Here is a 22266-nt window from a genome sequence, read left to right as displayed (position 1 = left end):
TTTATACCCCACCTATCTGGCTGGGTTGCCCCAGCCACTCTGGGCGGCTTCCAACATACAGTTGTACCTTGGTTCTCAAACAGAATGCGTTCCAGGAGTCCGTTTGACTCCTGGAACCGTTCAAAAACCAAGGCGCGGTTTCTGATTGGCTGCAGGAGCGTCCTGGAGCCAATCATAAGCCGTAGAGGCTGTGCTGGATGTTCGGCTTCCGAAAATCGTTCAAAAACCGGAATACTTGCTTCCGGGTTTTTGATTATTTGGGAGCCGATTTGTTTGGGAGCCAAGGCGTTTGAGATCCAAGGTATGACTGTATATAAAAACATAATAAAACATTAAACATTTTAAAACTTCACTATACAGGGATGTCTGCAGATGTCTTCTAAAGGCTGCATAGTTGCAAGAAAAGTTTGTTGTTGTTTAGTCGTTTAGTCGTGTCTGACTCTTCTTGACCCCGTGGACCAGAGCACGCCAGGCACTCCTGTCTTCCACTGCCTCCCGCAGTTTGGTCAAACTCATATTGGTAGCTTTGACAACACTATCCAACCATCTTGTCCTCTGTTGTACCCATCTCCTTGTGCCCTCAATCTTTGCCAACATCAGGGTCTTTTCCAGGGAGTCTTCTCTTCTCATGAGGTGGCCAAAGTATCAGAGCCTCAGCTTCAGGATCTGTCCTTCCAGTGAGCACTCAGGGCTGATTTCCTTCAGAATGGAGAGGTTTGATCTTCTTGCAGTCCATGGGACTCTCAAGAGTCTCCTCCAGCACCATAATTCAAAAGCATCAATTCTTCGGCGATCAGCCTTCTTTATGGTCCAGCTCTCACTTCCATACATCACTACTGGGAAAACCATAGCTTTAACTATACGAACCTTTGTTGGCAAGGTGATGTCTCTGCTTTTTAAGATGCTGTCTAGGTTTGTCATTGCTTTTCTCCCAAGAAGCAGGCGTCTTTTAATTTCGTGGTTGCTGTCACCATCTGCAGTGATCATGGAGCCTAAGAAAGTAAAATCTCTCATTGCCTCCATTTCTTCCCCTTCTATTTGCCAGGAGGTGATGGGCCCAGTGGCCATGATATTTGTTTTTTTGATGTTGAGCTTCAGACCATATTTTGCGCTCTCCTCTTTCACCCTCATTAAAAGGTTCTTTAATTCCTCCTCACTTTCTGCCATCAAGATTGTGTCATCTGCATACCTGAGGTTGTTGATATTTCTTCCGGCAATCTTAATTCCGGCTTGGGATTCATTTAGCCCAGCCTTTCGCATGATGAATTCCAACAGAGGTTAGGCTGTCCCTATCTAGATAGGGGCGGGACGCGGGTAGCGCTGTGGGTTAAACCACAGAGCCTAGGACTTGCCGATCAGAAGGTCAGTGGTTCGAATCCCCGCGACGGGGTGAGCTCCCATTGCTCGGTCCCTGCTCCTGCCAACCTAGCAGTTTGAAAGCACATCAAAGTGCAAGTAGATAAATAGGTACCACTCCGGCAGGAAGGTAAATGGCGTTTCCGTGCGCTGCTCTGGTTTGCCAGAAGCGGCTTAGTCATGCTGGCCACATGACCCGGAAGCTGTACGCCGGCTCCTTCAGCCAGTAAAGTGAGATGAGCGCCGCAACCTCAGAGTCGGCCACGACTGGACCTAATGGTCAGGGGTCCCTTTACCCTTTACCTTTATCCAGATAGGGGCACAGCTGGGCCACCAGCCGAAGCCAATGGAAGGCATTCCACAACACCGAGGTCACCTGAGCCTCAAGTGACAGTAAAAGATCCAGAACTATCCTTACCTACCAGTTCCAGCTGCACCCCAACTACAGCTCCAAGATAGCGGAGAGCCACCCGAAGCAATGAAGAGAGAAGCCTGAATAGCACATTCCGCCAGAAGGGCAAAGCAAGACAAGCTAATACAGGGAATTACAGAGAAATACATAGACTGCTCAAAGTCTCCAGCCAAGCCCTCTGTGAATCACTCCCAATTAACGGTGTTCAAACAAGACCCATCCACCAAGAAACCATGGAGTTGTGTACCGAAATAGAGCACCCTTTACATCATTGTCCCCAATGACAAAACAATGTCTACACAGACAACGCAAATGCAAATATTCTATTGATTTAATGCCATTTTAACTGTCAAAAGTTTCCTCCCAGAAGCTTCTGGGAACTGCTCTTCGTTGAGAGTGCTGAGAATTCTCTGGTAGAGATTCTAGCACCCTCCCACACAAAAAACTACATTTCCCAGGGTGCCACAAGGAAAGGGAAATCAGGTTACACCTGTAGTGTTTATGAAGCGATACCACAGTTTCCCAGTGCAACAGAGTTTTGCCTTTTGGAAAGAGGCTGGGAGGGCCACCCTCAAACAGGTGAATAATAACAGCACAGCGATGGCATGTTTAGAAGGCACCTTCGGAAAAAGCCCCCCTGGGTAATGTAGAGTTACCCAGCTTCTGTTTACAAAACTCTGTTTGCAAAAATGATTAGCAGCCTCTATTTCTGGCAGTTTCCCAGAAGCTTAAAATTCTGCTTAACACAGGAACATAGGAAGCTGTTGGACGCAATATGGACTTGATTTGATTCATTATATTTTCATGCCGCTTTCCATTGCAACTGAACCCCAAAGCGGCTTACAAACCATAAATAACAATAACGCGAATGAACATCACAAATGCAACATAAATCATGCAGGATAATTTTTACCGGTTAGGTGGACAAAGGTCCGTATAGTTAAAGCTATGGTTTTCCCAGTAGTGATGTATGGAAGTGAGAGCTGGACCATAAAGAAGGCTGATCGCCGAAGAATTGATGCTTTTGAATTATGGTGCTGGAGGAGACTCTTGAGAGTCCTAGATATGCAAGAAGATCAAACCTATCCATTCTTAAGGAAATCAGCCCTGAGTGCTCACTGGAAGGACAGATCCTGAAGCTGAGACTCCAATACCTTGGCCACCTCATGAGAAGAGAAGACTCCCTGGAAAAGACCTGATGTTGGGAAAGATGGAGGGCACAAGGAGAAGGGGACGACAGAGGACGAGATGGTTGGACAGTGTTCTCGAAGCTACGAACATGAGTTTGACCAAACTGCGGGAGGCAGTGGAAGACTGGAGTGCCTGGCATGCTCTGGTCCATGGGGTCACGAAGAGTCGGACACGACTAAACGACTAAACAACAACAAAGGTGGACAACTTGACCCCATCTGCAGCACTGTACCACTTTAAAGAATTGTGGTTTCCACCAAAAACAAACAAACCCTGGGGTGTGTTTTTTGTTAAGGGTGCTGAGAGTTCTTAGGAGACCCTCACAGAGCTGCGATTCCCAGGGTTCCCTGTTCCCAGAGTTAGGCTCTGACCCTCTGACTGTCAATATCACTTGGGGTCTATTGTGCTCGCTTGATAGCAATTCGCCACCACCAGAAAGAAATCTCTCTCTCCTGAGGAACCAGGCAGGAGCTGCGGCCACACAAGGAGGGGCGGTGACAGTAAGACAGATAATGCTTTAGTATTTCTAGGTGAGCAGCCCTGTTCCCAGATTATTACTTGTCTGGTAAGCTGCTGTACAAGGTGCAGATTCCTTGCTTCTCTGTTGTAAAAGGAGGGAGGTGGGAAATGATTTCATCAGGAAATTTCTGAACTCACTAATAAATAGCAGGCCAGGGGGTTGTTTTTGCCTGAACAAACCCCCTCAAACTACATATGCTCCCATGACAGCTTATGTTGCCATGTGCATTTGTTAGTCTTTAAGACATCGAGAGAGTGTTTCCTTAACCTTGCACTCTGCTAATCGGAAGCCAATACGCACCATGCTTGACATTGCAAAATCCAGTTCAAACAACAAAGAATCTTGCGGCCAGGCGGGCAAGTTTATTTGCAACGTCCAGCTGGGATAGCTCAGTTGGTAGAGCATGGGACCCTTAATCCCAGGGTTGTGGGTTTGAGCCCCACGTTGGGCAAAAAATTCTTGCATTGCAGAGGGCTGGACTCAATGACCCTTGTGGTCCCTTCCAACTTTATACAGTTCTATTATTCTATGAGCTCTCATGATCCATAGCCCACTTCCTCAGATGCACGGAAAGCCGGTTGGCAAATGTTGGGTAGGAATTTGGGGAAGGGGCTTGGCTCAGTGCTAGACCACCTGCTTTGCATGCAGAAGGTCTCAGATTCAGTCTCCAGGTACGGCTGGGTATGTCCCCTGCCTGAACTCCTAAGGAGCCTGCCAGTCAGTGTAGCCAGAATTGAACTGAATGGACCAACTTTCTGGCTCAGCCTAAGACAGCTTCCTATGTTCCTACATTTTGTTCAGTCCTGTGCCCTTTATGGTCTGTATTTATGGGCTGCATGCACAGCGCAGATCACTTCCTGCACGCAAAACTACAACTCCCAGCACCCTCGAGAAACTACAGCTCCCAGGATTCTGGGGGGAGCGGGTGTGTGCTTTAATTGCATGGTGTGTACACAGCCGGGATTAATTTGAAACAGCTGTTCAGCACACAGTGTGAAAGCGGGAGGGTAAAACTAATCTTTTTTCTTTATGAACACCTTCAAACCAACGCTGGGATGTTGTTGAGGCTGGATGTGGGGCCTTGCCCACACAAGAGCATATAGCATTGTTACTCATCCTGCTCTGGAACTTTGTCACAGCACGGCTTTGTTACTCACGCCCATCCCGCTTCCCAGCGCAGCAAAAAGTTGCAGGGAAAGTCCCATAAGGGTTTGGTTGTCTTTGAATGAGAGAGTGCTGGAGAAGAATAGTTTGGAATTGATATCCCGCTACTACCCGAAGGTGTCTCAAAGTGGCTAACATTCTCCTTTCCCTTCCTTCCCCACAACAAACACTCTGTTAGGTGAGTGGGGCTGAGAGACTTCAGAGAAGCATGACTAACCCAAGGTCACCCAGCAGCTGCATGTGGAGGAGCAGAGACGCAAATCCCACCAGATTACGAGTCTACCGCTCTTAACCACTACACCACACTGGAGGGTTGGGGCCAGGGCTGGCACACCCATAAGGCAAGGGGAGGTGATAGCCTCAGATGGCAGGATCCACAGGGGCAGCAGATCTGGCCTCCAAAGAATGCATCGCAAGCTTGGAGGTTCAAATCCCTGCGATGGAGTGAGCTCCCGTTGCTCTGTCCCAACTCCTGCCAACCTAGCAGTTCAAAAGCACGCCAGTGCAAGTAGATAAATAGGTACCACTCCGGCGGGAAGGTAAACTGCATTTCTGTGCGCTCTAGTTTCCGTCACGGTGTCCCATTGTGCCAGAAGCAGTTCAGTCCTTCATAGCTGTCAACTTTCAGATTTGAAAATAAGGGATCAGCAGCCTCAAAAATAAGGGATCAGCAGCCTTACCTGTCCCGGGGACAGTCTACGGGATATCTAACAATCCAGGATAGCAGCGGGAAACGACGCTGGAATAGGGGAATTTCCCGCAAAAAAAAGGGAAGGTTGACAGCTATGTGCTGGCCACATGACCCGAAAAGCAGTGTGTGGACAAATGCTGGCTCCCTTGGCCTGAAAGCGAGATGAGCGCCGCAACCCCAGAGTCGACTTTGACTGGACTTAACCGCCCAGGGGTCCTTTACCTTTTCGTTGTTGGTGTTGATTTTTATTTCCCCACTTGTTCCTGACGCAGCGCTTCACTCCTGTCTTCTTCCCAGGCAGGCTAGGGAGGGCACACTTTTGGGGGGTTGGCCTCCAGCTGCCATAATGTCTTGGGCCAGCCCTGCTCAGGATGCTCTTGCGGTTTTTACTGTGCTGGTCCCGAGGGTTAACCGTGCGGCGAGGTCTGAATCCAGTCCGAGGTCGAGGGTGCGGTATGGAGGCTGTCCGTCAAAGCTGAAGCGGGGTCCAAGGCAGGGAGTCGGGTGAGGTCAGGAACTCTGGCAGAAGAGCAGGACAGGGTGCAGGCAGGAACAGGCTACCGACAATGTTGCTCCTGCAACCTGGGACTGGGGCTGGCTGGTTTTTATCTGCTCCGAGGCATAGGGCGGCCCTGGTCCACAGGTGACTCGCCTCTCCTGGCCTGGAGGCGAGCACTCCTCCTGCGGGAACTTCATTCCCTCTGCCTCTCTGCCCTTAGCCTCTGCACCTCAGGAGAGGCTGGAGGGTTACCGGACCCAGAGGCAACCTCAGCTTCCCTCTGCCTCTCTGCCCTTAGCCTCTGTACCTCAGGAGAGGCTGGAGGGTTACCGGACCCAGAGGCAACCTCAGCTTCCCCTGACGGGGCTGAGAGTGGAACACCTGCAGGCAATGGGTCCTCCATCACCTCAGGAGCCAGAGCAGACTCAGCTGGTGCCTGCACCTGAGGATCCAGCACAGGTGAGGACCCTTCAGGCTCATGCTCCAGCCCCGGCTCAGCTGGTTCTGGAGGCAGGGACTCCTGTGCAGGCTGGGATTCCTCAGGTTCAGCCTCCGAGTCTGAATCCCAGGCCATCACATTTATATTTATTTACAAATGTGCAAGCAGGAGATAAATATGCTCTTTCAGGAGGCATCGCAGACTCATTACGCCACATCAGATTCCTAGACTGCAGCTCATGCAGCTCCTCACAGAGATGCATTCAGATTTCGCTGTCTCCGGCTGAATGCTTAGCTGTCTCCCCTCTAAATTCAAAACTCAGTTCCAAACCGCTTGCCTCTTCCCCTGTCTACAGGGGATGTCACCTTCAGAAGGCTGGGTTTCCAAGCCCTCAAGAAACCCACAGAATAAGATTCTAGCTGCACAGCATCAGATCACAATCTCTGTTGGCACTTGTGATTTTAAAACATGGAAGTGTTTTTTCACCGCTCCAAAGAAAGTAAATACAGTTTTCAGTGCAGAAGGGTGTCACTCTGCAACCATAGAAATTTTGTCAGTCGTTCAGTGCATGTGTCACTCTGAGTTTCTTTTTTTTACCTCTATGAAGCATCAGGGGAGAGAAATTCATTACAGTGGTACCTCGGGTTACATACGCTTCAGGTTACAGACTCCGCTAACCCAGATGTAGTACCTCGGGTTAAGAACTTTGCTTCAGGATGAGAACAGAAATCGTGCTCTAGCGGTGTGGCGGCAGCAGGAGGCCCCATTAGCTAAAGTGGTGCTTCAGCTTAAGAACAGTTTCAGGTTAAGAACAGACCTCCAGAACAAATTAAGTACTTAACCTGAGGTCAAAACAAAAAAAATTTTTTTCCTTCCAGTAGCACCTTATCTTTTTAATCTTTTTAATCTTTTTTTTTTGTTTGTTTGTTTGTTTGTTTTTTGTTTTGACTATGGCAGACCAACACGGCTACCTATCTGTAACTTAACCTGAGGTACCACTGTAGTTATTTGTAAACACTATTATGATTCCTTTAGTGAAATTTCTACCCGCTAAGGACACTTCCAGAGAATCTGTTTCCAGATTTGATTGCAAGGAAGTTAGATGACACCAGCTATTTAATGAGCTGGTTTGATTGCAGGGAGATTAGATTACATTGCCTCACAGGGTTATCCCACACTTTTCAGTGTGGTTTCCTGTCACTTTCCTTACAGCAAAAAGGCCAGTCTTTGGGGAGAGTGGGGGTTTTGTGCAAGCTTATAGTTGTGAAGGGATGCAGGTAGCGCTGTGGGTTAAACCACAGAGCCTAGGGTTTGCCGATCAGAAGGTCGGTGGTTCGATTCCCTGCGACGAAGTGAGCTCCCGTTGCTCGGTCCCTGCTCCTGCCAACCTAGCAGTTCAAAAGCACAAAGTGCAAGTAGATAATTAGGTACCGCTCCGGCGAGAAGAGAAACGGCGTTTCCGTGCACTGCTCTGGTTCACCAGAAGTGGCTTAGTCATGCTGACCACATGACCCGGAAGCTGTACGCCGGCTCCCTCGGCCAATAAAGCGAGATGAGCGCCGCAACCTCAGAGTCGGCCGCGACTGGACCTAATGGTCAGGGGTCCCTTTACCTTTATAGTTGTGAAACAGTATAAAAATAAACTGTAATTGTACAACCTGAATTTGCTGCTAAGTGAGTCAATCCCACACAAAAATAGTGTTAGCACTCTAATTCATAGTCATGAGGACCATGGGCGTAGCCAGGATTTTTTTTAGGGGGAGCAGGCCTTTTGTTGGGGGGCAGAACCTCAGTTTGCTATGTATTTTTATGGAATTTTATTGATTGGGGGAGCAGCTGCCCCTCCCTGGCCCCCCTTGGCTACGCCCATGATGAGGACAACAAGGGTGTGCAAATTTGATGGATAACTAAGTTCTATTCTGCACAATGGTCCAAGGTGGAAGATCAGGTCCTTTTGTATGGGAATTTGTATGGGAATTTGCAAAAATCAAATTCCTCCAGCATCTCTGACGCTGACTTCAATAAGACGACTTGAAACTTGGGGTTTTCCATAGCTTCGTGTGAGCTAGGAGGGTTCAGCCCAGCCACTTGCTCTGAAAACGCCCCTCTCTGCCTTGTAATACTATTAATAAAAGACAGCCCCTGAGCATGCACAAAGTGGATTGTGTAGCTTTCTCACATGTGGAGCCTCATAGCTTGCACCCTCCTTGTTAGCTCCTGCACTGCCTCTGTTCTTTGGAAATCGAGCATTGCACCCAGCTGCGTGCCTGCCATCGCCACCCAGAGTATCTGTTCCGGGAGCTCCAACCCCAATCTGCCTCGTGAGAAACCCCACAACCGGAGCTCAAACCCATTTCCCCGATGCGCCCACCTTGGAAGAAACAGCAGCACCAGGAGGCCAGTTCTGGAGCAGCAATTTATCTTCACTAGTTAGAGGATTATGTCATAACGGGCTCATGTGCTGTGACAAGGCAGCTTCTTAACGAGTGGAGATAAATGGCCTCGGTGACAGCGCCGAACTGCCTTTTGCTGCCACCGGCGTTTAACTAGCGAGCGTGTTGCAGAGAGCAGAGGCGGGAGGAAAAGAATTGGGGGGAACGAAGAAAGCAGCTCTGGCCCCGTGGAGAACGTTTGGGCTAGACTGCATCAGCATTCAGGGATCATGGAACAAAGATTCTTAACCCAGCCTGTTTGGATAACCTGTTTTGCAAAGAACAGAAGCAGTAAAGGTCCCCAGCCTAAGATTTAGCTGGTGTTCTATTTTTGTTTTATTTCAACAGGTACGCCAAACAATGGCGAATTTATTCTGGAACATCCACACACAATTCTCAGTTATTAGTTGTTCTGCGATGCTTCTCCAAGGTTGCTACACTCCTGGAGGGGCACTTTTGTGCTGTGCTGTGCAACAATAGCAGGAAAATAATAATAATAATGAACCAGAACACTGGAGATTTTAAAAAATTACAGGATCTTAGCAGGTAGTTGTTGTTGTTAATTTTATCTATACCCCGCCCTCCCCGACCAGAGCTGGGCTCAGGGCGGCTAACACCAGTAAAATTACAGTAAAAACGTAATGGGGGGGGGGGACCAATTTAAAATACAGGTTAAAATGCAATTTAAAATGCAGCCTCATTTTAAAAGTAGCCCATAGATCAAAACCATAAGGGGAGGGAAACATAAGGGTCACACTGAGTCCAAACCAAAGGTCAGGCGGAACAGCTCTGTCTTGCAGGCCCTGCGGAAAGATGTCAAGTCCCGCAGGGCCCTGGTCTCTTCTGACAGAGCGTTCCACCAAATCGGGGCCAGTACTGAAAAGGCCCTGGCCCTAGTTGAGACCAATCTAACCACCTTGCGACTTGGGACCTCCAAAATGTTGTCATTTGTGGACCTTAAGGTCCTCCGCAGGGCATACCAGGAGAGACGGTCCCATAGGTTAGGGGACATGTACCTTAAATGAAGTGGTATGTCCGCCTTGAAGCTTTTGTAGGTACTCCAGAATTCCAGTATCATGTGCACAAGTCATCATGAATGCACGATAAAAAGGACTTCTGGAGGGGCCCTCTGATTCTCCTTTGTTTTGTAATCCCCTCCAACCCCCAACCCCCCTGGACTTCTCCTTCAATGTATGCCACATAGCTCACCCATCTGAGATGTCCAACTACTTTCCTTTGCAGCCACCATATCATAGTCCACCCATTCTTGGCTTGCAGCAGACTGTGTAGTTTCGCACACAGGGAGACTGGTGGGTGGATGAATCCGCCACAGTGGTGGCTGATGCCCAGTTAATAAGATTAATTTATATACCGCTTCTGTTCCAAAATGGTTTCCAAGGGGTTTACATCTATAAAATCAATCCATAATTAAAATACAAACCCAGCAGTGCATTAAAGCATCCTTAATTAAAATATACGACCAAACAGTTAAAAAGTACAATTAAAACAGTTAAAACCTTTGAATCAAAAGATCAGTTCTGGGGACTGCTTTCCCAAACAGGAGCCGGCAGAATGCCAATACTGATGGGGCTTCTCATATTTCATATATTATTATTCAAATTTGTAGCCAATCAGCTTGGCATGTTTCTTCAGGGGGGTTTATCCCCACAACTATCCTGTTGGGTAGGTTAGGTGGAGTATCTTTCTGAAAGCCACGCAGTAAGCTTACATACAAATATGAGAAGCTGGGTTAAATACAGAGTCCATCTAGCCTACTCAGTCTTTCAGAGGATAGGCCTTCCCCACACCCATGAAATTCTTACAATCAGGGTTAGAGGGCATGTGAATGTGGCCAGACTGTTGCTCTCATCATTGCTGTCAGGGCTGGAGTCAGATGCAGGTCAGCACCAAGAGGCAGAGATAGTGAAGTTTACTCTTTATTCAAGGAAATGGCATACAACTCAGCAACGCTTCCTAGTAGGCCTTGCCCTGTGGAGCACTTGCCATGACTGAAGGTCCTTCTACACTTCCTAAGGCTCCTCCTCTCCTGGTTGTTTCCCATGCAGTCTCAAACTGCATCTGTGGACCTCTGACCTCTGTTCTGCCATCATTATTCTGTGCATTCTTGGAGACAAGTGAGGAGGGGAGCTTGTCGCAGCAGGAGAAGGAGACTCCCTGGATTCTTCAGCAGTCTCTTGACCCCCTTCCTCTGCTTCAGCCTTGGAGCTTGAACTGCTCTCTGTCACCGTCTCTTCCTGATCACTAAACCCTGTTGCCCCTTCAGCATCCAACACTTTCCAGTCTTCTCCCTCTGACCTCTCCTCAGTGTCCCACCACCAATCCCCAGGCTCTAATAATAATAATAATAATAATAATAATTTATTATTTATACCCTGCCCATCTGGCTGGGTTTCCCCAGCCACTCTGGGTGGCTTCCAACAAAGTACAGTGGTACCTCGGGTTACGTACTTAATTCGTTCTGGAGGTCCGTTCTTAACCTGAAACTGTTCTTAACCTGAAGCACCACTTTAGCTAAGGGGGCCTCCTGTTGTTGCCGCGCCGCCGGAGCACGATTTCTGCTCTCATCCTGAAGCAAAGTTCTTAACCTGAGGTACTATTTCTGGGTTAGCGGAGTCTGTAACCTGAAGTGTACGTAACCTGAAGCGTATGTAACCCGAGGTACCACTGTATTAAAATACAGTGGTCTGTTAAACATTAAAAGCTTCCCTAAATAGGGCTGCCTTCAGATGTCTTCTAAAAGTCTGGCAGTTGTTTTTCTCTTTGATGGGAGGGCGTTCCACAGGGTGGGTGCCACTACCGAGAAGGCCCTCTGCCTGGTTCCCTGTAACTTGGCTTCTCACAGAGAGGGAACCGCCAGAATGCCAACGGCGCTGGACCTCAGTGTCCGGGCAGAACGATGGGGGTGGAGACGCTCCTTCAGGTCAGATCCTTCCTCCTCTGGGCATTCCTTTGGGGGTTCCCCGGCTGGTGCCTCCCGTCACTCCTCCTCGTCGACTCAGTCCCTGACAATTCCTGACCATCGGCACTGATGGGAGTTGCAGTCCGAAAGAGCCTGGAGGGTGGCAAATTGCCCACCCCTGCTTTGAATGGAGATGTGGGTGGAAGGGAGGCTGAACATGAACCTTCACCTTGCAAGACACATGCTCCTTTGTGGGGTTTTTTTAAAATATTTTTTATTGAATGATTTTATGTTACAAAAAACAATACAGCCATACTACCACTAAATATAATTAAGAAATAAAAATTACATACATCGATATTTAGTTTATTTGTTATTTACCATCTTCTTTCCTCCCAAAGATTGCATACAACAACACACATATGTGCAGACACCCACACACCCACACACAAAATGATAATAATGAAAGTAAATATTTTTTCCCCTTATATCTTCCAAAATCTTTTCTTCAACTTTGACTTCCTGTCAAGTCCCTTTGCATATATTTTATCTTACATTTGAATGTACACAAAACAATAAACCTTTCTATATACTTTTTCTAATACATTCTGAAAACATAATAAATCCTTAATTGTTATCCACCTCCTTTTAGTTACTTTATCACTCGAATGCTAGCACGGAGTCAAAACTATTATTGTATTTTTGAACATATCTTCTATAACCATCCCATTTTCCCGTAAATTTTTGCTTTGAGTTTCCTCTGAGTTTACTAGTCAGTTGAGCCGTCTCCACCAATTCCTGTAATTTGATTTGCCAATCTGTTATTTTTGGAGCCTCGTGATCTTTCCATCCCTTGGCCACAAGTATACGAGCCGCTGTCGTTGCATACAAGAATACCTCTCTTAGATTTTTTGGGATCTCTTTATCTATAATACTTAATAGAAATGCCTCCGGTTTTTTAGTAAAAGTTATCCCCATCATCTTTTTAAATTCATCGTATATTTCCCCCCAAAAAATCTTAATCTTTTCACACATCCACCACAGACACATGCTCCTTTGTTGAGCTGCATCTCAGGAGCATGACCAGGAAGTCCCCTCCAGTCAAACTGGGGCTTGAGTCCAAATTCCCACCCACTGTGCAACATGGTGGGGAGGGGAAGACGACGATCATAACGGCAGTGAAAAACGAGTGTGTGGGAAAGAGACTGCTATGTCGGCTAGTGCTGATAATGAAGTCCTCTTGCCTTAGGTTTTCAAGTATCTTTCCATCCAATAAGTCCAGCTCAACAGGAAACACAAAGCCCTAATTAAGACAGCTCTTGAGACATAAATTGATCACGTGGGCCTCAGCTCCTGAGTGGCAAAGACACTTTCTTTCTCGCTGTCTCACACCCACCAGGAGGCCAGAGCTGGAGAGAGGCATGTAGAAGGGAGAGATCTGCTTTTGACGCATAAGCAGACGTGCTCTGGCGTTACACCCAGAAGGCGTGGGGACATGGCAGCAGCCAGCAGAGGATGTGGCACGTGTAGGTTTGGTATAACGAAGTGGCGGTGGCAGCAGCAGAATCCAGTCCAGGTGTGACCGCTCTCTTCAGACGAAGAGCAAACCACTTTCTGGTCACAGTCACCTTTTGCGGAAACACATGAGCAGGAGAGAGGACCGAGCGCAGCCTCAACGCTGCCTCTAGCGTGACAGTTTAGTTCTGGGCAGAGCTGTGCAGGGACCCCTGACCATTAGGTTCAGTCGGGGCAGACTCTGGGGTTGCGGCGCTCATCTCGCTTTATTGGCCGAGGGAGCTGGCGTACAGCTTGCGGGTCATGTGGCCAGCATGACTAAGCCGCTTCTGGAGAACCAGAGCAGCGCATGGAAACGCCGTTTACCTTCCCACCAGAGCGGTACCTATTTATCTACTTGCACTTTGAGGTGCTTTCGAACTGCTAGGTTGGCAGGAGCAGGGACCGAGCAACAGGAGCTCACCCCGTCGCGGGGATTCGAACCGCCGACCTTCCGATCAGAAAGTCCTAGGCTCTGTGGTTTAGACCACAGCGCCACCCGCGTCCCTTGCATTACAAGGTAGGATGGAACAAAAGCTTAAGCCAGTAGACATTTAAAGCTGAATTGATCAATCCACATTTTCCAAAACAATCTGTGAACCGAAACACAGCTGTCCTTCAAAATTCACCTTATCTGAGTCATGTGATACAGTTCCCCGACCAACCAGTGTATACAAAAATGCATATATTAGGGGAAAGTGTGCATAGGGTCTTAAAAGTGTTTACAGTGGTACCTCGGGTTACATACGCTTCAGGTTACAGACTCTGCTAACCCAGAAATAGTACCTTGGGTTAAGAACTTTGCTTCAGGATGAGAACAGAAATCGTCTGTTTGTTCACAGACAGTTTTCCGGGTCATGTAGCCAGCATGACTAAACCGCTACTGGTGCATGGAGTACCATGACGAGTGCCAGAGCGCACAGAAACGCCATTTACCTTCCCGCCGCAGCGGTACCTATTCATCTACTTGCACTGGTGTGCTTTTGAACTGCTAGGTTGGCAGGAGCTAGGACAGAGCAATGCGAGCTCGAACCGCCGACCTTCTGATCAGCAAGCCCAAGAGGCTCAGTGTTTAGACCACAGCGCCACCTGCGTCCCAGGTCAAGTTGCACAGCAGCAGGGATCAGTAAAACCAGAGGTAGGCAACCTAAGGCCTGGGGGTCGGATGCGACCGAATCGCTTCCTCAATCCAGCCAGCAGACGGTCCGGGAATCAGCGTGTTTTTACATGAGTAGAATGTGTCCTTTTATTTAAAATGCATCTCTGGGTTATTTGTGGTCTGAGGGACAGTGGACCAGTCCATGGCTGAAAAAGGTTGCTGACCCCTGAGTAAAACAATGTTTGCAAGCTCAGTTTGTTTTTTTAAAGGTTTGTGACTCTACACACACACACACACACACACACAGAGCGAGAGAGAGAGAGACAGACAGACAGACAGACAGACAGACAGACAGACAGACAGAGAGGGCAGCTTGGTTTGTGGCAAGAAGGAGGAAAGCACAGGCTAGATAAATGTCGAAAGAAAGGATCTTCAGCTGAAGCAGTAAAAGGGGGCGGGTGGGAAGGACGTTGTGGCTGATGCAGTACCTCCTAATCATATGGCAAAGAGGCATATGGTCGGCAAGGACCTCTCACTGTGCTGAGGCATACTTGTACCAGCTCAGCAAATCGCAGACAATTTAAGGAGGCGGAAAATCCACCATTATCTCTCCTTCTGCAAAGCGTTCACCCTTGCACTAAAGCCACAGCCCTTCGGGTCCCAGCCCCCAATTGCTCAGTGTGTAGGGAAGAACTTGCACACTTTGTTTTCAATTAAGAAGCATGCACACCAGCAAAGGCTCCATCATTCTAGACCTCTGACCCCTGTTTAGACCACATGCGATTGTTCCTCTAGAGCAACTACAATTCTCACCCTAGAAATTCACAATTCTCACCCTAGAAATTCTCTTTTTAAGTAGCTGCTCTAACCTCACCCCAGGACTTCCTTGGATGCCATGTTGGGCTTATGGACTCTCAGAAAAACAAACATTTGCTGCCCCCGCCTACTTTGGCAGGGAAACTCCTCTCAGTCAGGTCTCTTCGCTTTTGGCCAGGAAGTCAAGCAATTGCTTTAAAACTGGACTCCGTTCCAGTTCACCAGGAGGAGGAAAACACTCACCAAACAGCTTTTGGATGGTGGTTTGGCTTCAGTAGGACTTTTGCTGCCACTACATCCTCGTGAGGAAGGCTTTCACCAGGAGAATCCTTACCTGTCACGCACAGAAACCCTGCCAAGGAGAAAAGGCGGAAGGCTGAATGGAAATTGGCTGATGTGGGCGATTTGGAAATTTGAGCACATTAGTTGTTGGCTTGGCTTTCTAAAGTTTATCCCTCCACACTCAGGAGGGCTAGAATCTTGTCGCTTTTAAAAATCTAAAAGGTTAAGCCAAGAATTATCCGTGTTTCCAACAGATGCGATAAATTCCAGGCACGTTATGCGTCTTGCAGCATAATCGCTGGCATAAAGATTTCCAGTCTTCCATACAAAAAAAGCCTTGTACGTCTATTTCACAGAGCCCATGACTCAACAGTGGACATTTGTGTTGTTATTTTTAACCTCTGTGATCTTGCCCCTGTGTTAATCTTCCACAATAAAATAGCAGCGGCAGCAGACCCTGTGGCCAATAACTCTCCTGCTACAATAATTATTATACACAAAGAGCATCTGCATTTAACCGCAGACAAATCCCACCATAGACCTCCAAAAGTGTGGATTGCTTCGCTTCCTCTCCCGGAGTCCCTTCATGTATCCAGTTGTAATTAAAAGCTAACACACTTCTCCACCCAGGCCATTAACCAGCTTTCAAGTTCAATTTTAATTACAGTGCAAACCGTGGAAAGTGAAGGCCTGTTTTCAAAGGCCGCGTCTCTGTATTTGGGTGCGGGGAGGGGCGAGAAATGCACTTTTCCTGAGCCAGTTGTGCACACCAGCACAGGTGGCCGAAAAGCAGCTCCATCTGTGACTGTTAACACATTGTCCAGACTAGCAACGGCTAAGCGTTCAATGGCACACCTGAAAAATAATTTGGGGGAATCTGAGTGCTCAGTACCAAAGCCCCACATGAGCCTCTGCTCCTCACTGTCTGACAGTTCCCTCCTTCCCCACAGTGGAGACTCCTCTGTTGCACAAAGTGGGGCATAGTACACACACCCCAGATTGTGAGGCCCCCAAAACTTCCAAAGGCACTTCCAATCTTTCTCCTGTCACCAGCAGTCCTTTTTAATGTTAAGTTGTGGGTGAACATATCAGATGACACAGCGATTCTTCAGACAGCTCTTGTTTATTCATAGGCCAGAACAGAACTGAACTGAAGGGCTCAGCTAGCCTGCTTATATAGGGCTCCACTAGAACGCAACAGTAACCATTTTCTGTAACTATCCAATCACTGAATGTCACTTTTGATCCCTTATTTGCATATGTGGGCCTGAACTATCTACAGTATCCCCCTGCTGGCCCAAGGTGAAAACTTCAGTACATAACAATTAATATATTTTCCACTGACAGAGGCATTCTAGATGCATCCGTCCATCTCCTCTGCTTAGCCAATCAAAATACAGTGGAACCTCGGGTTGCGAATGGGATCCAGGCAGCGTTCGCAAGCCGCAGTGCCGTGTCTGCGCATGCGTGGGCTGCGATTTGCCGCTTCTGCGCATGCGCAAAGTGTGATTTAGTGCTTCTGCGCATGTGCGAGCGCCGAAACCCAGAAGTAACCCGTTCCAGTACTTCTGGGTTCGGCGCAGTGCGCAATCCAAAAATGCATAACCTGAAACATCTGTAACCCGAGGTACCACTGTATTCACCCCCAGCAGTTCCCACCCCTGGGTCCAGCATTTCTCTCCCACCGAAATAGTTTCAGTAGGGTGGTGAATTATTTTGGTCACCCCCCCTCCCGTTTTTTTCTCTGTTGGACGCCACTGAGAGGAGGGGAGGCAGACCTGAAGATTTATAATGAGGAAGGTTGGGAGGTAGCCCTCCCTGTCAGTCACAGACTCTCCAAGTGTCCCTATTTTCCAGGGACATTCCTGATTTAGAGAAGCTGTCCCGGTTTCTGAATTCACCCTGGAGTGTCCCACTTTTCCTTAGGATGTCCCTATTTTCATTGCAGAAATGTTGGAGGATATGCAGTTATCCGACCCCCCGAGCCATCTAAAGGCAATCCTGTATAGGGAAGTGTTTTTTAAAAAATGTTTAATGTTTTATATACCGTATTTTTCGCCCTATGGGGCGCACCGGCCCATAGGGCGCACCTAGTTTTTTTGGGGGGGGGGAATAAAGAAAAAAAATTATTTCCCTCCCAGGCGCGGGGCTGGGGCAGGGGAAGCCCGAGCTTCCCCCGACCCCAGCCCCCAGAACAGGCTGCTATCCGCAAGCCTTGGGAGCCCAGCAGGAACTCCCGCGGGCTCCCAAGGCTTGTGGGTAGCTTCCTGAAGCCTGGAGAGCGAGAGGGGTCGGTGCGCACTGACCCCTCTCACTCTCCAGGCTTCAGCAAAAGCCTGCATTCACCCCATAGGATGCACACACATTTCCCCTTCATTTTTGGAGGGGGAAAAGTGTGTCCTATAGGGCGAAAAATACGGTATGTTGGAAGCTGCCCAGAATGTTTGCTGCAATCCTTGAGCTCTCCTTGCCTTTTCCTCCTAAGGCCCTGTTGCTCCTTCCTATTCTTTGGATCTCCCCCGCCCCCATCTCACCTTCTTCAGTCCCCTCCTATTCCTGGAACATTAAAGCTAAAAAGCAAACTCCAGACTCTTTCCATATTTCCCCAAGTTTTAAGTGCATGCATATTATATTCGCAGTGTCTGTATGCGAAAGTGTTTTCTTGGGACAGCATTAACCTGAAGTATGCTTTTAATGTTGTTCTGAATTGCATATTGTGTTTTGGTTTTAATTTACCGTTTTAACTGTTTTACTTCGCTTTGGGAGACACTCGGGGAGCTGTTTTGAGAAGCGATAGAAATGCTTTTAATAAATGAACCCCACTTACCTGGGAGGAAGCGCCATTGCATTCAATAGGACTTCTTTCAGATCAGACACGGCAGCCAAAAGAATTGGCTTGTTCATGTTGCTGCCTTCCCATGACATGGGCAGAAAGCAGTCCAGACTCAGAGGCAGAAGTGGAGGCTGGAGAGGAGGGAGGCCGAGAGGAGGCAGGCTGCTGAAGAAGCCAGGAGGTCTCCCCCTCCTGCTGCGAACAGCTCTCCCAGAACCAGAAGAGGTATGAAGAGTGTGGAGCAGAGACAGACAAGATGTTGGAGTCTTAGATTGCTTAGGGAGAAGGAGACTTAGGGAGTGGTGGGAAGGTGAGGGGACCTTCGGTCCTCCCAAGTGGCACCTTGGATCTAGTGGGAAGAGTTGCTGCGCTCACTAGGCCTGAGCTGTTTTGTTTCTTTGAACAAAGAACTCACAGACACCTTATGAGTTATTGCTGATCTGCCGATCTGCCCGGACACCCAGCAGAGGCTGCTCCATTATGGCAAACAAGGCACTGCCGCACCAACCTTAGCCTGCCTTCTTACTCACACTCAGTCGGCAGATGGCTCTGGCGCCCCCTCCTGTTTGTCTCCCAGTCTTCCATCCCACCAGTCCAGCAGGCACCAGCCACGACTACTGTTGGTACCTCAGAAGGCAACTGAGGATGTCAGCATCTGTGGCTAGGCCTGCCCTGGTCCTTTCTTCGCACAGAACCTGCCTCACTTTTATTTCTTGGTCATGCTAACAAAGAGTGCTTGTTGCTATTATTATTATTATTATTATTATTATTAATTACCCCACCCATCTGACTGGGTTGCCCCAGCCACTCTGGGTGGCTTCCAACATATATAAAAACATAATAAAACATTACACCTTAAAAAGATTTCCTATATAACATTTTGGAAACATCTGAAGGCAGCCCTGTATAGGGCTGCTTTTAAAGGTTTTATTATGTTTTTATATATGCTGGAAGTCACCCAGGGTGGCCGGGGCAACCCAGTCAGATGGGCAGGGTAAAAATTATTATTATTGTTGTTGTTATTATTCAAGGCTGCCTTTAGATGTCTTCTAAAGGTTATATAGTTACTCATCTGCTTGTCATCTGACAAAAGGGCGTTCCACAGGGCGGGTGCCACTACTGAGAAGGCCCTCTGCCTGGCTCCCTGTAGCTTCATGTCTCGCAGTGAGGGAACCGCCAAAAGGCCCCCGGTGCTGGACCTCCAGAATACCCTCGGTGCTGAACATTGAGGGTGGAGATGCTCATTCATCTGTACAGGGCTGAAGCCATTTAGGGCTTTAAAGGTCAGCACCAACACTGAATTGCACTGGGAAGCAATGTAGGTCTTTCAGGACCAGTGTTCTGTGGTCCCAGCAGCCACTCCCAGTCACCAGCATTCTGGATTAGTTGTAGTTTCCGAGGCACCATAATTCTAATTGCATATTATCCTTTATGGGAAGATCTCAGGGCGGTGTACAACATGAAAAGCACCAGGCCAGCTTGGAGAGAGAGGAGAGGTTTCAAGTAGCAACTCAGCAGCCACCAGGCTAGCAGTTTGCCATGAAGAAGTTGACTTCCCTTTTGCTCTCTGCCTCCTATTGCCGTAGGAATTATAGTGACGGGCTTTGCAGGATGAAATTAAATAGGAGGCGCAGCACTCCTTCAACGCTTCCCTTCTCCACCTCCTTCTCTGTGCTTGGCTCTGCGCAGCTCCCATTCCCATCACTGTCACCAACGCTTTGACCTTTTCCCCCTCTCTCTGTTTTTTCTCCTTCTTCCCCATCTGTTCTTTCCCTCTCTCTCTCTCTCTCTCTCTCTCTCTCTCTCTCTCTCTCTCTTCCCTACTTGCCCTCTCTCACCCCAGGTGCGGGCCAGCGCCATCGCACAGGATGCGGATCAGAACTACGACTACGCCAGCAACAGTGTCATCCTTCACCTGGATGCTGGCGACGAGGTCTTCATCAAGCTGGACGGAGGCAAAGCCCACGGAGGGAACAACAACAAATATAGCACCTTCTCAGGCTTCATCATCTACTCGGACTGAGGGCTGCGAGCAGCAGCAGCCATACTAGTTCCCGGCCACCTGGATTTCTCTCTATGTGTCAGCTGCAAAGTCAGCTGCAAAACTCACATCCACCGACATCTTCGCACGCTGTCCGTCTCCCCGCCGCCAAGGTGCAGGGATGCGGTGGTTGGATCCTGTTGCCCTTTTCCCCGCCCCCCCCCGGGGGCACTGCGGAGGAACAACAGATGAGTCAAGCCAACCACCGTTCCCACCCCTAATTTTCCTTCCATGCATTTCCAGGAGCATCACAATTCGCGAAGCCTTCTAAGGTTGTCTACGTAATTTTTTTGGAAAGAAAGCGAAGGGACTCGGATGGGGCTTGGGGAAGGGTCCGGAGAACTTATCATCTTGCCACTTTCCAGCACATTTTTCTCTCCGTAAGCATAGGGGTTGTCGAGACTCAAGATGAAAAAGCGGAGGTCAGGATTCGAACTCCGATCTTCAGATCTGCATGCCCACATTTCAAATTTGGATTCGAGTACGTACTACATTTGGGACAGATTTCTGTCTTGTGCGTGTCTGCACCTAGATGTTTAAAACACACGGACCATTTTTTTTAATATGGAAGAAATTTGAGACGGGGGGGGGGGGGGGACGACAAAATTAATGTTTAAATTTCAAACTGGGGAAAAGTCAACAATGACATCGCCCTAATTTCAAAATTGGTGTGAACTGGTGGGGACCTCTTTTAGGTGTATTCCAGATTGTTTCAGAAGCTGTTGAGCCATGTATACATGAATACAAAGTATAGCCAAACCATTGTTTACATGATCTCTTACAACGTGGATGATGGTAGAACAAATCAACAAGCTCACCCGAGGGCTAATTCCCCAAATTTCTATTTGCACCAAAATCAAATTGCAGCATGGGTCACAGTCTCCAGTCCTCCTGCCCTCCGCCATTTGCTCCCAGAAAAGACACATATCTGCACAGTCTCCTCTGTTGGATGCCTCATCCACTCACTGTCCAAACTGTCCAAAACAGTGCTGGCCAGAGGACTTCTTCTATGCCCTCATCCTTAGTAGCCAACTGCTGACCAAGCCACCTTCTGGTCGCACACAGCCCTCCCTGCTCCAGTGCAAATCATACTTATATTATTTATTCGATTTATATACCACCCTTTAGCCAAAAATCACAGGGTGGTGTACTGCATTAAGAGCATAAATTATGCAGCATAATAATAAAAACATGATACACAGAATAATAATCAATTGTTAGCGTCCGTTTGTCTCGAGAGACAATGGAGTGCGCCTCCAGGGTTGAAGTCAAACTGATGTGTTAAGGTAAAGGTACCCCTGATCATTAGGTCCAGTCACGGATGACTTAGGTTGCGGCGCTCATCTTCCTCTATAGGCCGAGGGCGCCGGCGTTTGTCCGCAGACAGCTTCCAGGTCATGGGGCCAGCATGACTAAGCCGCTTCTGGTGAACCAGAGCAGCGCACGGAAACACCATTTACCTTCCCGCCGGAGTGGTACCTATTTATCTGCTTGCACTTGACGTGCTTTTGAACTGCTAGGTTGGCAGGAGCTGGGACCGAGCAACAGGAGCTCACCCCGTTGCGGGGATTCGAACCGCCAACCTTCTGATCGGCAAGCCTTAGGCTCTGTGGTTTAGACCACAGCGCCACCCGCGTCCACTAAAGTGGCCTGGGAAGTGTGTATGGAGTTCCTGGGCCACCCAGACAACAAGACCCCCATCTTGGCCTGTCTTATGTGGTCCAAAGGAAAGCAGAGCAATATGTTGGGCACCAGCTTGGCTGCAGGAGTTGCTGGAAGGAGGCGTACAAGGCACCATTCAACCATCTTAGGGACTCCACTCAGGACTTGTGTAGGATTTACTCCTGAGCCACTTTTTCTCCCAAAGATATCCCACAAGGCCGTGGAGGTTTAGGATCAAGAGTTTTCCTTCCCCTAGGTGAGCTACCTTCCCAGGCTGGCAAGCCCTATCTGCCCCTCGCTGCCCTCTACAACATGTGCAGAAACTGTCTTCTTGACCGCTGGACCCACGATTGGT

General features: G+C 48.4%; 1 protein-coding gene across 1 annotated transcript in view; it reads left to right on the top strand.

Annotated features, from left to right (window-relative positions):
* C1QL1 (complement C1q like 1) overlaps window positions 1–21008 on the top strand; it is a 41395-nt gene extending 20387 nt beyond the window's left edge. The window contains exon 2 of the mRNA XM_083583559.1: window positions 20052–21008. Within this exon, the coding sequence (XP_083439685.1) occupies window positions 20052–20231 (180 nt within the window). The 3' untranslated portion in view covers window positions 20232–21008. The remainder of the gene's footprint in view (window positions 1–20051) is intronic.
* Window positions 21009–22266: the final 1258 nt, after the last annotated feature.

Source organism: Podarcis filfolensis, assembly GCF_964270895.1.
Source record: "Podarcis filfolensis genome assembly, chromosome: 13".
NCBI classification, from domain to species: domain Eukaryota; kingdom Metazoa; phylum Chordata; class Lepidosauria; order Squamata; family Lacertidae; genus Podarcis; species Podarcis filfolensis.
This window is presented reverse-complemented; position numbering and strand designations above follow the sequence as displayed.